General features: G+C 39.1%; 1 protein-coding gene across 1 annotated transcript in view; it reads right to left on the reverse strand.

Moving 5' to 3' along the window:
* ARG2 (arginase 2) overlaps window positions 1–12,681 on the reverse strand; it is a 36,701-nt gene extending 24,020 nt beyond the window's left edge. Inside the window, exons 1-2 of the mRNA XM_027843768.1 lie at window positions 12,444–12,681; window positions 11,367–11,439 (exon numbers count right to left, since the gene is read on the reverse strand). Coding sequence (XP_027699569.1) covers window positions 11,367–11,439; window positions 12,444–12,554 — 184 coding nt within the window. The 5' untranslated portion in view covers window positions 12,555–12,681. The remainder of the gene's footprint in view (window positions 1–11,366; window positions 11,440–12,443) is intronic.
* Window positions 12,682–13,140: the final 459 nt, after the last annotated feature.

Here is a 13,140-nt window from a genome sequence, read left to right on the forward strand (position 1 = left end):
ACACACACACACACACACACACACACACACACACACACACACACACACACACTTTGCTAAACTATTGTTTGCTTTTTTCCCTTTTCATTCTTTGTTAAAAGGCATGGCACTATGGGCAAGGAATAAATTTAGAAATGAAGATAATGATGCGAGGGAAGGTGGGCTAGCCATACCAGATCTTAAATTGTATTATAAAGCAGCAATCATTAAAACTACTTGTTTCTGGCTAAGAAATAGAGTGGTGGTTCAGTGTAATAGGTTAGGTACACAAGACACAGTAATGACTATGGTAATTTACTGTTTGATAAACCCAAAGACTCCAGTTTCTGGGCTAAGAACTTACTATTTGACAAAAATTGCTGGGAAAACTAGAAAATAGTATGGCAAAAACTATGCATAGACCAACATCTGACACCATATACCAAAATAAAATCAAAATGGGTACATGATTTAGATATAAAAGCTGATACTATAAGTAAACTGGGAGAACAAGGAATTACCTGTCAGATTTACGAAGAACAGAAGAATTTATGACCAAGAAGAGATAGCGAACATTATGAAATGCAAATCGGATAATTTTGATTACATCAAATTGAAAGTTTTTGCACAAAGCCAATGCAACCAAGATTAGGAGAGAAGCAGAAAACTGGGAAAAAAATTTTTACAGTGTCTCTGATAAAGGCATCATTTTTGAAATATATAGAGAACTGAGTCAAATTTATAAGAATACAAGTCATTCCCCAATTGATAAATGGTCAAAAGATATGAACAGGCAGTTTTCAGAGGAAGAAATTAAAGCTAATTATAGTCATATGAAAAAAATGCTCTGAATCACTGTTGATTAGAGAAATGCAAATCAAAACTCTGAGGTACCACATCACACCTATCAGATTGGCTAACATGATAAAACAGGAAAATGATAAATGTTGGAGAAGATGTGGGAAAATTGCAACATTGCTGGTGGAGTTGTGAACTGACCCAACCATTCTGGAGAGCAATTTGGAACTATGCCCAAAGGGCTATAAAAATGTGCATACTCTTTGACCCAGCAATACCACTTCTAGGTCAGTATCCCAAAGAGATCATACAAATGGGAAAAGGACCCACATATACAAAAATATTTATAGCAGCTCTTTTCATGGTGGCAAAGAACTGGAAATTGAGGGGATGCCCATCAGTTGGGGAACGGCTGAACAAGTTATGGTATATGAAAGTAACGGAACTCTATTGTGCTATAAGAAATGATGAGCAGGCAGACTTCTGAAAAAGCTGGAAAGACTTGTAAGACCTGAGTGAAGTGAGCAGAACCAGGAGAACATTGTACACACTAACAGCAACATTGTGTGTTGACCAATGATAATAGACTTAGCTCTTCTCAGAAATGCAAATCTAAGACAATTCTAAAAGACTCATGATGGAAAATGCTATCCACATCCAGAGAAAGAAGTATGGAGTCTGGATACAGATCAAGGCAAATTATTTGCTCTTTTTTTGTTTGTTTGTTTCTTCTTTCTTGTGGTTTCTCCCATTGGTTCTAATTCTTCTTTAGAACATGACTAAGTGAAAGTAGGTTCAATATGAATGTATATGTAGAGCCTGTATCAAATTGCATGCTGTCACTCCTAGAAAAATCAGTTCATTCTCTATAAAATAGTACACAACCAGCACACCCAACTGTGACTCATTCCTAAGTCAGAAGCAAGCAAATATGCTTATTTACCCTCCTTTTCCTAATTCAGCAAGTCTCTTCCATATTAGAGAAAAAGACTCTCTCTCTCTCTTTGCTTCCCTTGTGTAAATATAACTAGGACCTTAACTATTACATTCAGGGTAGGGCAATTTTAGTACCAAATATCTGCTCATTTCCTGTACAGGAGGGTAAAGATATTACTTCCAAGGTGAGTAAATAATTAGATTAGTCACACATGTGAGAGCACTGAACTTCTGAGAAGATAGTGGTTTATATTTATGAATTAAACCTTAAAGACTGTGGTAAATATTTGTCTTTGAGTATCTGTTCTATCTGAAGAAGGTATAGGCAGCTGCTTGTATAGGATGATTAGAAGGGTCCTCTGTCTGAAATCCCCAAAATTAGATCTTTTGCGTTAAGGCACTAAAATTCCTTGATAAAATACAAATCAATTACTTGGTAGAGATAATATAGACCACAAAATTTAGAACTAGAGGATTATTTAGTCGAGGGCTTCTTAACCTGGGGATCTGTGAATTCATTTTCTTTTATATTTCAATATAATTGGTTTCCTTTGTAATTCTATTTTATTTTAGTCATTTAAAAAACATTCTGACACCAATCCTGTCTTTTAGAGATGGAAATGAGGAATCCTATCCAGAAATTTTTATAGAAGAGAAATGGAAATAAAGTGGACACTCATCTGGTGGAATAGCTAATCAAATTATGTACACGAATATAATGGGATATTTTTGTGTTACGAGAAAAGACAGATATGAAGAATTCAAAGAAGCTCAGGAAGACTTGTATAAATTGATGCTACCAAAGTAGATAGAACCAGGAGAACAATTTTGTAAATGACCACAATAATATAAAGGGAAACACTAAAAGGATTTCAAAACTCTGATTAATGACCAATCATGACTCCAAGAGACTGATGATAGATCATGCTTCCCACCTCTTGGCAGAGAAGGGACTAGGTGTAGCAGAAAGCATTCATTTTCAGCTATGACCAAAGTGTTGCTTTGTTTTGCTTTGCTTGACTATACTTATTATTTGGGAGGATGTGGGTCATTGGAAAAAGACAATATTGTGTTTAAAAAAAAAAAAAAATTCAGCAAAGAAACTGTGTGCTTTTATGGCAGGGTAGCAAAATGGCACCAAAAGTAACAAAATCACATTCCACAATTTTCCCCAAGGCTAGACTTGCAAAAAGTTGAAGGTACAGAACCAAACAGTCAGGAAAAGGTGTAATCAAGGTAGAGAAAAGAGTCAGTGTTATGTTATGGAATATTCAATGAATAAAATAAATCAAAGAAAAATTGGTTCTGGACATATTACATCAATTCAAGCCACAGCCACATCAGGTCTTTGGTTTTTTGGTTTCAACAACCTGATTTTGTCAGTGAAGATAACCACTCTGTGTTTCTTTTTGAAGTATGATAGGATGGGGAGGGTGTATACTTTACTTGAAGGTATTTAAGCACTGACCAAGAAGAATGTTACCTTCAGTCTAGGAAGCCTAGAATAAAAATGGTTAACATGATATTGAAATTTCAATTAAATGAAGGAATGGTAAAAGAACTCAGCCTTCCTCGATGACCTTTTCATGCTTGAGAAGGCCATGCCACTGAAGAACTTTACCTGAGGCCTTAAAACATATGCTAGATGTACATTAGTCCTGAATATCACAGATGGGAATTGATACTTCAGACTGGATTAGAAGATATCTTAGATATCTTCAATTTAGATTCTAAGATTCTATTAAGTTGGTGGAGCTGCTAGTCAACATAAACATGTCAACTGCAGAGTAGAAATAGTTGTCACAACCTGAACCCAATGAGGGACATGCGTCTGTTCAGACTACCAGTTCTACCAACTTCAAAGGATCCTAGAATAGAGTTGGAAGACATGTAAGAGGCATCTCCCAAACAAGAAATAGCAATTTTAGTTGGCACAGGAAAGAGCCTTGGCTTTTGACATGAAAGACAGGCTTGCTTCTCATCATAAGAAGTCTATAATCTGAGAAATCTCTCTGCTTTTCTAGGCCTCTCTAAAATGAGGTGGCAGAAAAGGTGCCAATTTGCCTTGGTAGAGGGAGTTCCTTACAACAATGAAATCTTAAGTCTCCTAGGCCCTGTTGCTAGCTCTGGGACCAACCTTTATACATACAATTACACCATATTTACTTTTTTTGTTGCTGTAAATTGTAAACAATGTAAATGGTTACATTGTTGTTGTTATTTTGTGCATACTGTTTTCCATACTGGTTTGGCTAACTTTATTAAACTGCAACCTAGACAATTTTCTCTGTAAGGTATGCACAAGACAATAATATTTCCTACTATGTCTGTCCTGTTAGAATTTTGGCCCTAATTGTGTCATATCAAGTTGCAAAAGAAGGCTCTGCCCTATTCTTGGGAATATCAGTCTAAATTACAGTATTCAGATTTGGAAAACAAAACTAAGACTCTATATAACCAAGTGCCTCCTTCTATAATGTGAGTTTATTATCATTAATAATAATTATGGGTATTCATTACAATCAAAGAGATGGGTTAGTTTGTGACTAAAATAATGAGAATTCTAATGATAAAAATACTCAGATTAATTAGATGATTCCCAGGCCTAATCTTTCTCCTCAGTTTCAGTCATGCATCACCAACTTCCTTTTAAACATCTTGAACTGGATGTCCTTGCAGGCATCTCAAACTCATCTTGTCAAAAACAACTCATTATCTTTTCCCCAAAACCCTCCTATCTTCTGAACTTTCCTATTACTCTTAAGAGCACCACCATCCTTCAAATCACTCATGTCAGCAATGCTGGAATCACTAGACTCCCTGTTTTCACCTCTCGTATCTAATTGGTTGCCAAATTTTGTTTTTTCTATCTTCATAACATTCTTTGTATATGTCTCTCTCACACATCTACTATCCTAATTTAGGTCCTCCTCACTTCTTGTCTAAACTGTAGTAAGAGAAATGTGATTTCACCATACACCCAGGAAACTGGCAAAGACAAGAAAACATTGGAATGGTCAATGTTGGAGGGATTTTGGAAACCTAGGTATCCTAGTGCATTGTTAGTGGAGCTGTGAATTAGTACAACCATTTTGAGCAAGTATGTGACCCTTTCAGCAGCAAATCGGCCCTTGAATATTTGAGGTTGTACCCTGAAGGGATTGGATGGTCATGGAAACATTAAAAGCTGGGGTCCAAAAACTGGCAAATGATAAGGACTTTTCAAAACAAAAACTAGTTGCTGCAGTGGCTAGAATGATGGATTTGAAGCCATAAAGGCCCACGTTCAAATACAGACTCAAGACACTTAACCCTCTATGTTCCTGGGCAAATGCCTTAACCTCTCCCAGACTCTAGTTTCCTAATCTAGGGATATATAATAGGGATAATAATAGCATCTACCTTACTTACAAAGTTTTGAGGATCAAATGATATAACATATATAAACTACTTTGCAAACCTTAAAGTGCTATGTAAATGCTAGTTATTATGACAAAATAATTAACACTTAAAACTAAAAGTAAATACAATTCCCTAACTCATCCAGTAGTCAACAAAAGAAATTATCATTCTTTTTCAAATGAAGCCCTTCTTTCCCTTACTTCAGACACTCACATCTTTCTTACAGATAAAACAATTTCACAGTTCTTTTGTAAATAGTTGTCACAGAAACAAGCTAGATTCTTTGGTCTCATCCAGGAAGATAGATACACCTTCGGTGTCTGGTAAAGCACCAAGTGATATAGGAAGTCTGGGGTGTCACTAAAAGAACAGGATGTATGATTTTGCTAGTGTTGGAAATGCCCAGTGAAAGTCCTTCAACCGTGGCAGATCCTTAATTATCTTTTAGACAGTTGCCTGGGGCCATTGGGAGGTTAAGTGAATAGCCAAGAATCAGAGGCAGGAAGTTGATTGTCCATGACTACAAAACTAGTTCTCTAACCACTGATTCTGATTCTATGGTCCTATCATCTTAAAAATAGATGTCTCTGTTGAGGTGAAAGCCAAGTACTGAGACAAGCTACATAATTACAAAGGCAGACATTTAAAACTAAAGTTTTCCTATATAGTTACAGAACACTCAGTTCTTCCTCAGAGAATTCCCACATTCTAAAGTGGAAACCCTCATCAAAAAGTTGCTGTAGTTATTATGACTAACCAACATCAGGAAGAGGGACAAGGACCAGGGCAATGCCTCTTTAAGTGGGTCCTTTGGGTTCTTCATGCCATCCAAAATGAGTAGGTCCATGAGAGGATGTACCAAGAAGCTTCCTCTATTCTACTCAGAAAAGAAAAACAAGTACAAGGACTGTCTACTTTGGATAGTTATTCAAAAAAGCAGAAAGTTTAAATTGGTTCCATCGCAACAATAGGTAGTACCTGTGACATAAGGGTTGGAGAAAACAGGCCAAAGATGGAAAAGATTGCTTTCCATGGGATGTCATTTTCACACATTTAGACTGAAAGCTCCTTGATTTTTTTTTTGAGGGAAGGATACAGTGCCTACTATGCTCCAGGCACTGTCATAATTGTTTTTTTTTCCCCCCAAATAATATCTATTTTATCCTCACATCAACCCTGGGAGGTAGGTGCTATTATTATCCCCATTTTACAGCTGAGGAAACAGCGGCAAATGGAGGTTAAATGACTTGTGCAGGATCACATAGCCAGTAAACTGACAGGAGCCAAATTTTTCCCCACTATGCCACCTAGCTGCCTTTTTACTCAGTGCCTGCTTTGGATTACATTAGCACTGCTTAGTGATATTGTATAACTCCAACTATTACAGCTTCTTACTATTTTTGTTTCAGGCAGGCTGGAAAATTTCTATGCGTTATGGATTTAGTTAATTCCATGTGAGACTGCTGACAGGCTATACTGGATAAATCAGTAATTAGGTGATACAATGAAAACATAAATCATATTCGAAAGAAAAATTAAAAGAGCAGAACAATAAAAATTGAAGTTTCACTATCACTATAGGGACTTCCCCAAGTTGGAGTTGAAAAAAATGCCAAAATAATAGGAACATAAAAAATGAATAAAGGAAGTGATGTGAAATGTTCCCTACTTAATGCAGCAGCCAGAAATGAATCTTCACAAATGACCCCCATACAGACTTAAGAAACCTCTACCTGTCAGAATAACCCTCAAGGAAGACTTTTTTATACATCACAGCTACTTGGTCCAGTTAAAAATTGTAGACCCCTTAAGCAATAAAAAGGTCAATTACCAAAGTAAAAGATTGCTTTCTTTTTTTGTTTTTGGTTGGGCAATGGGGGTTAAGTGACTTGCCCAGGGTCACACAGATAGTTAAGTGTTATATGTCTTAGGCCACATTTGAACTCAGGTCCTTCTGAATCCAGGACTGATGCTCTATCCACTGCGCCACCTAGCTGCCCCCAAAAGATTGCTTTCTTCAGTTGAAAACAAACCTCTAAAGAAGTAGTGTGCAGAAACCAATTTAAAGAGATAAAAAAGGAAAAAAGATCATTCATAGATGTAATTGGTAATACTTAAAACTAAATCTTACATACTTTGTCCTTTAATAACTCTTACTATTTCATGAAGACACATGAATTCAATTAGATGTTATAATGGGTAAAGGAGTGTAAGCCAAGAAATTTATGGTGGCTTAATATTAATATAGGAGAGATTGTACATATATACACATAAGAATTTTTAAATATATGAAGGAATTAGATCTTGGTGGTAAGAGATTGTGTTGTCCATATTGTATAGGCTCTGAAGGATGGTCTACTTTTGGAATGGACTCATGCCCTTAGAATGACTCAGCAGAGTTAGTGCAAAGATCAGAGCCATTTACGGCTTGAAGTCCATTTCCAGAATCTGTTTTTGCCATCTCTAGAATGGGAAAGTCCACTTCAAAGGAGACTAAGGGATCAAAAGGGAGTGCCTATCATTCCCCAATGGATAAGCTAAGGATATGAACAAATAATTGTCAAAAGAAGAATTTCAAACTGTTAACCACCAAGTCACAAGTAAGAGAAATTGAAATCAAAACAACTCCAAGTTTTACCTCACATTCAGGAAATCAGCAAAGATGACAAAGGATGGAAATAGTCACTGTTGGAGAAGTTGTGTGAATACATTGTTGGTTAAGCTGTGAATTTGGTTCAACTATTTTGAAAGGCAATTTGAAATTGCTTAAAAATTACTAAAATGTCCATATCCTTTAACTCAAAAATCCTACTGTTTAGTATATGCCAAAGATGTAAAAAAGAAAGGCCTACCTACACTGTTGTACAATAAAAAACACTCTTTTTAGAAACGCTTAAGGTTGTTCAAATTTTATTAGAAGACAGTTAGTCAAGCTGTAGAACACTTCTTTTAAAAAATGATTTTCAAACCTTAAAGGATTAAGGTGTCCTATTTAGACATCTGCAAAAAGAAAAAAAAATACATCTGGGAGATCAGGATATGTTAAATCCAGAATTTCTCCAATTTTGTCAGAATTTAAATATCCCATCATAAAACAGAGACTGAAGAACATAAAATTAACGATTGCCTAAGGATCATTTAGGCTGGTTATAATAGCTGGAAATCTTCCTGAGCTTAAAAACATAGAATTTCAGAGAAAAAGAGGAGAAAGCAGGAGTACAAGGCATGTACTTCAAGCAACAGGAAAAGGACAATTTTAAAACAGTAGTAACTAAACTGGCTTCTAGGACACCAATACTTTTTGTGGTACTAAAGAGCTGTAAATAAAACAAGTGCCCATTGATTAGGGAATGGCTAAGCAAGTTGTGGTACATGAATGCAATGGCATATTTGCCATACTGTTAGAAATGGTGAATATTAATAATTCAAAGAATGGAATATTTATATGAACCAACATAGAATAAAGTAGGCAGAGCTGGGAAAACAGCATACACAATATGCTGTGTATACAGAAAGAACAAAGCAATAAAAATTGAATGCTGTGGAATCATGACCAAGCCTGGCCCCCAAATAGAAGATAGGAGACAGCACACACCTGTGCTTCTTTTTTTTAGAGGCAGGGGACAACAATGGCATAGAACACTGTGTATAATATTCAATTTTCACATGTTGGTTAGTTTTGAACTTTTGTTGTTGTTGTTAAAAGGGATGGCTTTCTAGAAGGGAAAAAGAAACACTGGAAAATGCAGGTTATATAAAAAACAAAACATACCAAGAAATGATCTCCTGAAAATGGGAGAACAGCCACTGCTGTTTACAGCAACAGAATAAACCCAAGTTAGACACACACAATTCAAACTTCCTGACTATATGTGTATTGAGACAAGAAATTTCTAATTAAGGTTGTAGGAATTCCTTCTCTGGAATTTAAAAAAAAGAGTTAGATAAAGTTTCTTGGACTGCTTCAAAATCTATAAGAGGATTTAGTTATTGCGACTTCTCAGGATCTTTCTTGCACAAGAGTTCAAATCAGTTGGTCAACAAATATTTATTGAGCACTTATTGTGCATATTATAGTAGACTTGCCTCTTCCTTATTCTGTAGTCATGACTTAATTATCCAGATTTCTCTTTCCATCTGCCTTTTAAGTATTTTCACCTATTAGCAGCCCCATCAACATAGACAGTCAAAGTCAGGGAAGTAGGTAAAACATCAAGCATTTAAATTATCTGCAATATACATGTAAAGTTGTATATTAATCAGACCCATTTTGCACCTACTAAATGGTGAGCCTCTTTCAGAGAGGAGATCACCTTACATCTAGTAAACGAGGTGAGGTTTTGAGTAACTATTTTCATAAGAAAAGACCATAAATGCATCTGAGAGCATCTGGAAGAAATACCAAACTTCACCCAACTAACTGGATTGCCTCCATACCAGTAACTCATTTATCTGCAAGGTCAGGAGATACTTAAAGAGTATAAAGAAAAACTGGAGAACCTGAACTCCAGAGCTATTTGGTGATTATTGGCCAGTTAATGGCCTAATTTGCAGAGATGAAATTCTGACAAATATTAAATAGCCACTGTAAGTTAGAGGAGAGTTCTCTCATCCCAGAGCCCAGACCTATACCGTGAAAAACTATTAAAGGGTGAAGACTGTGCTGTTTTCCCACCTCCTGCTAGAGAGGTGGCAGGCCTCAAAGCCAAGTCCCCAAAGAAGCAGAACTAGAGAGGTGACTAGGGTAAGGATTCTTTCTGGGGGGAAAAATACAGCATTATCCCAAGAAAATGATTATAGTTAAGCCTGAAGCTAGAGGTAGCAAAGGCTAGCAGCCCAGGGAAGCTGGTCTGAGTGGCTTCTGCCTAAACCCAATCTCAAAAAAGGGGCACAAAGAAGAAAGAGATGGAGAAAGAAAGATAACCATAAGAAACCTAGGTGGGGTAGTGTGGTCAAAAGCAGCCACTAGAAGAAACAGGACCAGGACACTGGGAAATGAGGTTTGCTCCGATCAAGTGTCAGGACAAAGGCTGTGTTGCTGAAATCCCATCCTAGCCTACACACCCCAAGGTGGTAACTGTATCTTTCTACTCTTGGGCTCTCTCAATTAAGTCTGAAGTCTTTCCCCTAGGAATCAGGTGTACTTGCTTTTTTCTAAACAGTGAACTAACAGGCTAGTCTGTGTGTACTTGTCCGAAAAGCAGTTGGAAGGATACTATGGGGGGGGGGGGGGGAAGGATATCAAGATGATATAAAGACATGTTTTGCCAGAGCCCTGTCTTTGGTTGAACTTAGGGAAGAGGAAGGAGGAAGATGAAGGATCCTTTGATACAACTTCCCACAGAAAAGGAGGGTTTATACCAGGAAACTCAACTAGACAATGAGTCAGTATAGGGTGAGGGGAGGGGCAAATAGAAGTGGTTGAACAATCCAGTTCACTCAAAAACTTCAATATATTGAAAACTCAGTCTTGTTATTTGTTGTCAGCTTTGGCAAAAGGACTTATAAAGGAATAAGCTGAAACCTATGGATAAAATTGGAAAATTTCAATTATTCACATTGTTTTCCATGACTGATATCATAAAATGTCATGACTGATATCATAGTCACCCTTTTCTTTTAAATAATTTTTTTAATTTTCTAAACCTTGTTTATCACGCATCATCTGGTGATTTTTTAAATTTTTTTTGCTAGTTGTTAGGTAATGCTCACATATGTCACTTCCCTATATAACCCTGGGAAGGGGAGACAAAAGTAGGATTTTAAAAGAGGAAATGGGTATAAGACTAGGGTGAATCATCAGTGGCACTGCTATGACTGCATTGAGCAAGATGAGAAAACTTTTTAGTAAAACAGTCACTTAATTCCTTATCTTTATAAGACCCTTAAGTCATTTTATTTGACTCTGAGGGGTAAAAAAGGGGGCCAGGTAAACCAGTGAGAGCTCTTCTTCCTTTATTTTCTGGTCACTTAGCAGGACAGAAAGCAACACCGCACATTAACAATTTGGTTCAGCTGTGCTCCAGTTCCTTGGCACTACAAGGTGTTAATAATCAGTATTAAAGTATGCTATCCTTAAAGGTTTATTTCGATTAATGCTAAAATGCATTTGAAGGCAACAGTAAAATTTCAGAGAAAATGACCTAGTTTGCCACATTAGTTTATACCCTACCACTGATTCAAAGCTTCCTCCTTTTTTCAGTCTGGCCGGTTAACCTTACGCAGCACAGATACAAACCACAATCACTTACCCAAGTTGGAGAGCCTTTTCAATAACCCCGCCTCTCTTATGGCTGCAGGACCATGTTCTACTCCTCTTCGTTTCTGTCACATAAACGCACAGATACTGGTGACAAGTTGGGAGTGAAGATACTTTCTGAAACGCTGTACTTCACATGATTGATTTGTCAGTGAATGTCAGTTAAATTAAGTAGAGCAATAACATCCAGCGCCTAAGACTTTATTAGCTCACGAAATGCTAGGTTATTGGGGGGGGGGAGGGGGCAGAGAGATACCAGAATTGGAAAAGTCGGGTTAACATCACTACACATATCATTTTTGAAAAAAAAAAAAGCCGTAATCAATCCGATCACAGAACTTCAGATTTAGGGACTTTGGAGATTTGGAGATTTATTTAGTCCCGTTTGTTTTCAAATAAGGAAGTCGAGACTAGCCAGAGAGGTAAGGCGACTTATTAATGGTCACGTAGCTAGGATTGGCTGAATCTCCCCATTCCCAAGACCTGATCTTTCCACTACCCCGCCCCTACTTCTATCTAAAGGAGAACAAAACAACCCCTCCCTAGGCTAAGTAGCACCTTCAAGTCTTCTCCACTTACTGATCTTCTCGGTCCATGCTTTCTCCCCACCCAAGACTATCTCCCCTCCCTGCAACCCCCAGTCTTAAATCCTCACTGGGTGGCTTTGCTTCACGCTACCCGATGCTACGGGGGTGGGTGGGTGGGTGGAGGGAGGGAACCGCCCATTTCTCCTCTTCCAGCCCAGTGAGAAAACCATCTCTTTCTTTTTCCCACCATCCTTATCAAGGGAGATCCTCGTGTTTTCCCTCCTTTTCCTCCGAACTTGGAGCCCCTAAAGCGGAATGTGCCAGCTTCACCGCGCCCCGCGCTCCACTCCTAGGAGGACCCCGCATGCTCCCGATCCCCTCCCTGAAGGGGAAACCCTTTGGCTCGGCTTCTCCCCTCCCCCCACCCCATCCTCCAGCGGGAGAATCGGGAGGCTGCCCGCCGCGATGCTCTGGTTTCCAGGAAAGGGGGGGGGAGGGGATCCTGCCCCACGCACGCCCCGGCGCGGAGTCCCAGCTCTCACCTGCCCCTTGGAGAACGGGGCTCCGATCACGGCCACCGAGTGAACGGATTTCTTGAGCACGGAATGCGCTTGCTTCTGAAGAAGCCTCGAGAGGCTGCTTCTCAGAGACATGACCGAGAACAGGCCGGCGACCCAACGAGCTAGCGGGAGCAGGCAGCGGCTCCTTTTTATACCGCACCGACGAGATCGGTTTACCTCGCTTCGGGTACCTCCGCGAGCCCGGAGCCGGTAACACCCCGCCCCTTCACAGATCGCGTCACGGACTCAGCGCCCGAAGCCCCGCCCCTCGCGTGCCTCCGGCACACCTTCTCCCCTGTCCCCGCCCACCTCGCGTAGGATTCCACATTCGCTTTGGGTTTACTCCACCCTTCTAGTCTGGATTCTCTCCAGTTTCCAGTCCCTGACGTCACAAAAGCCAGTAAGTGCTGCCGGCCAATGAAAGAGTGGCCGCGGGGAGGTGTGTCTCTTTTAGGAGGGCGGGCGGTTCTATTCCTAGGCCTGGGTGGGCCGGCTCGCGGACTCCAGGCTGCCAGGTGGTCTGTTCCACCTCCTTAGCCAGCGTGGCGCGGCCCTTACTTGATGAGAAAGAGCTGTACGGTTTGTTAGCCCGCCGCGCGAGTGAACTACCAATGATTCCCATCTGCCCAACTCAGCCTCTCCCCATGCTCCAGGGCTTCAAGATGCAGATAATTGTTAC

This window comes from Vombatus ursinus, unplaced genomic scaffold, assembly GCF_900497805.2.
Source record: "Vombatus ursinus unplaced genomic scaffold, bare-nosed wombat genome assembly UNPS02014926.1, whole genome shotgun sequence".
In the NCBI taxonomy this organism is placed as follows: domain Eukaryota; kingdom Metazoa; phylum Chordata; class Mammalia; order Diprotodontia; family Vombatidae; genus Vombatus; species Vombatus ursinus.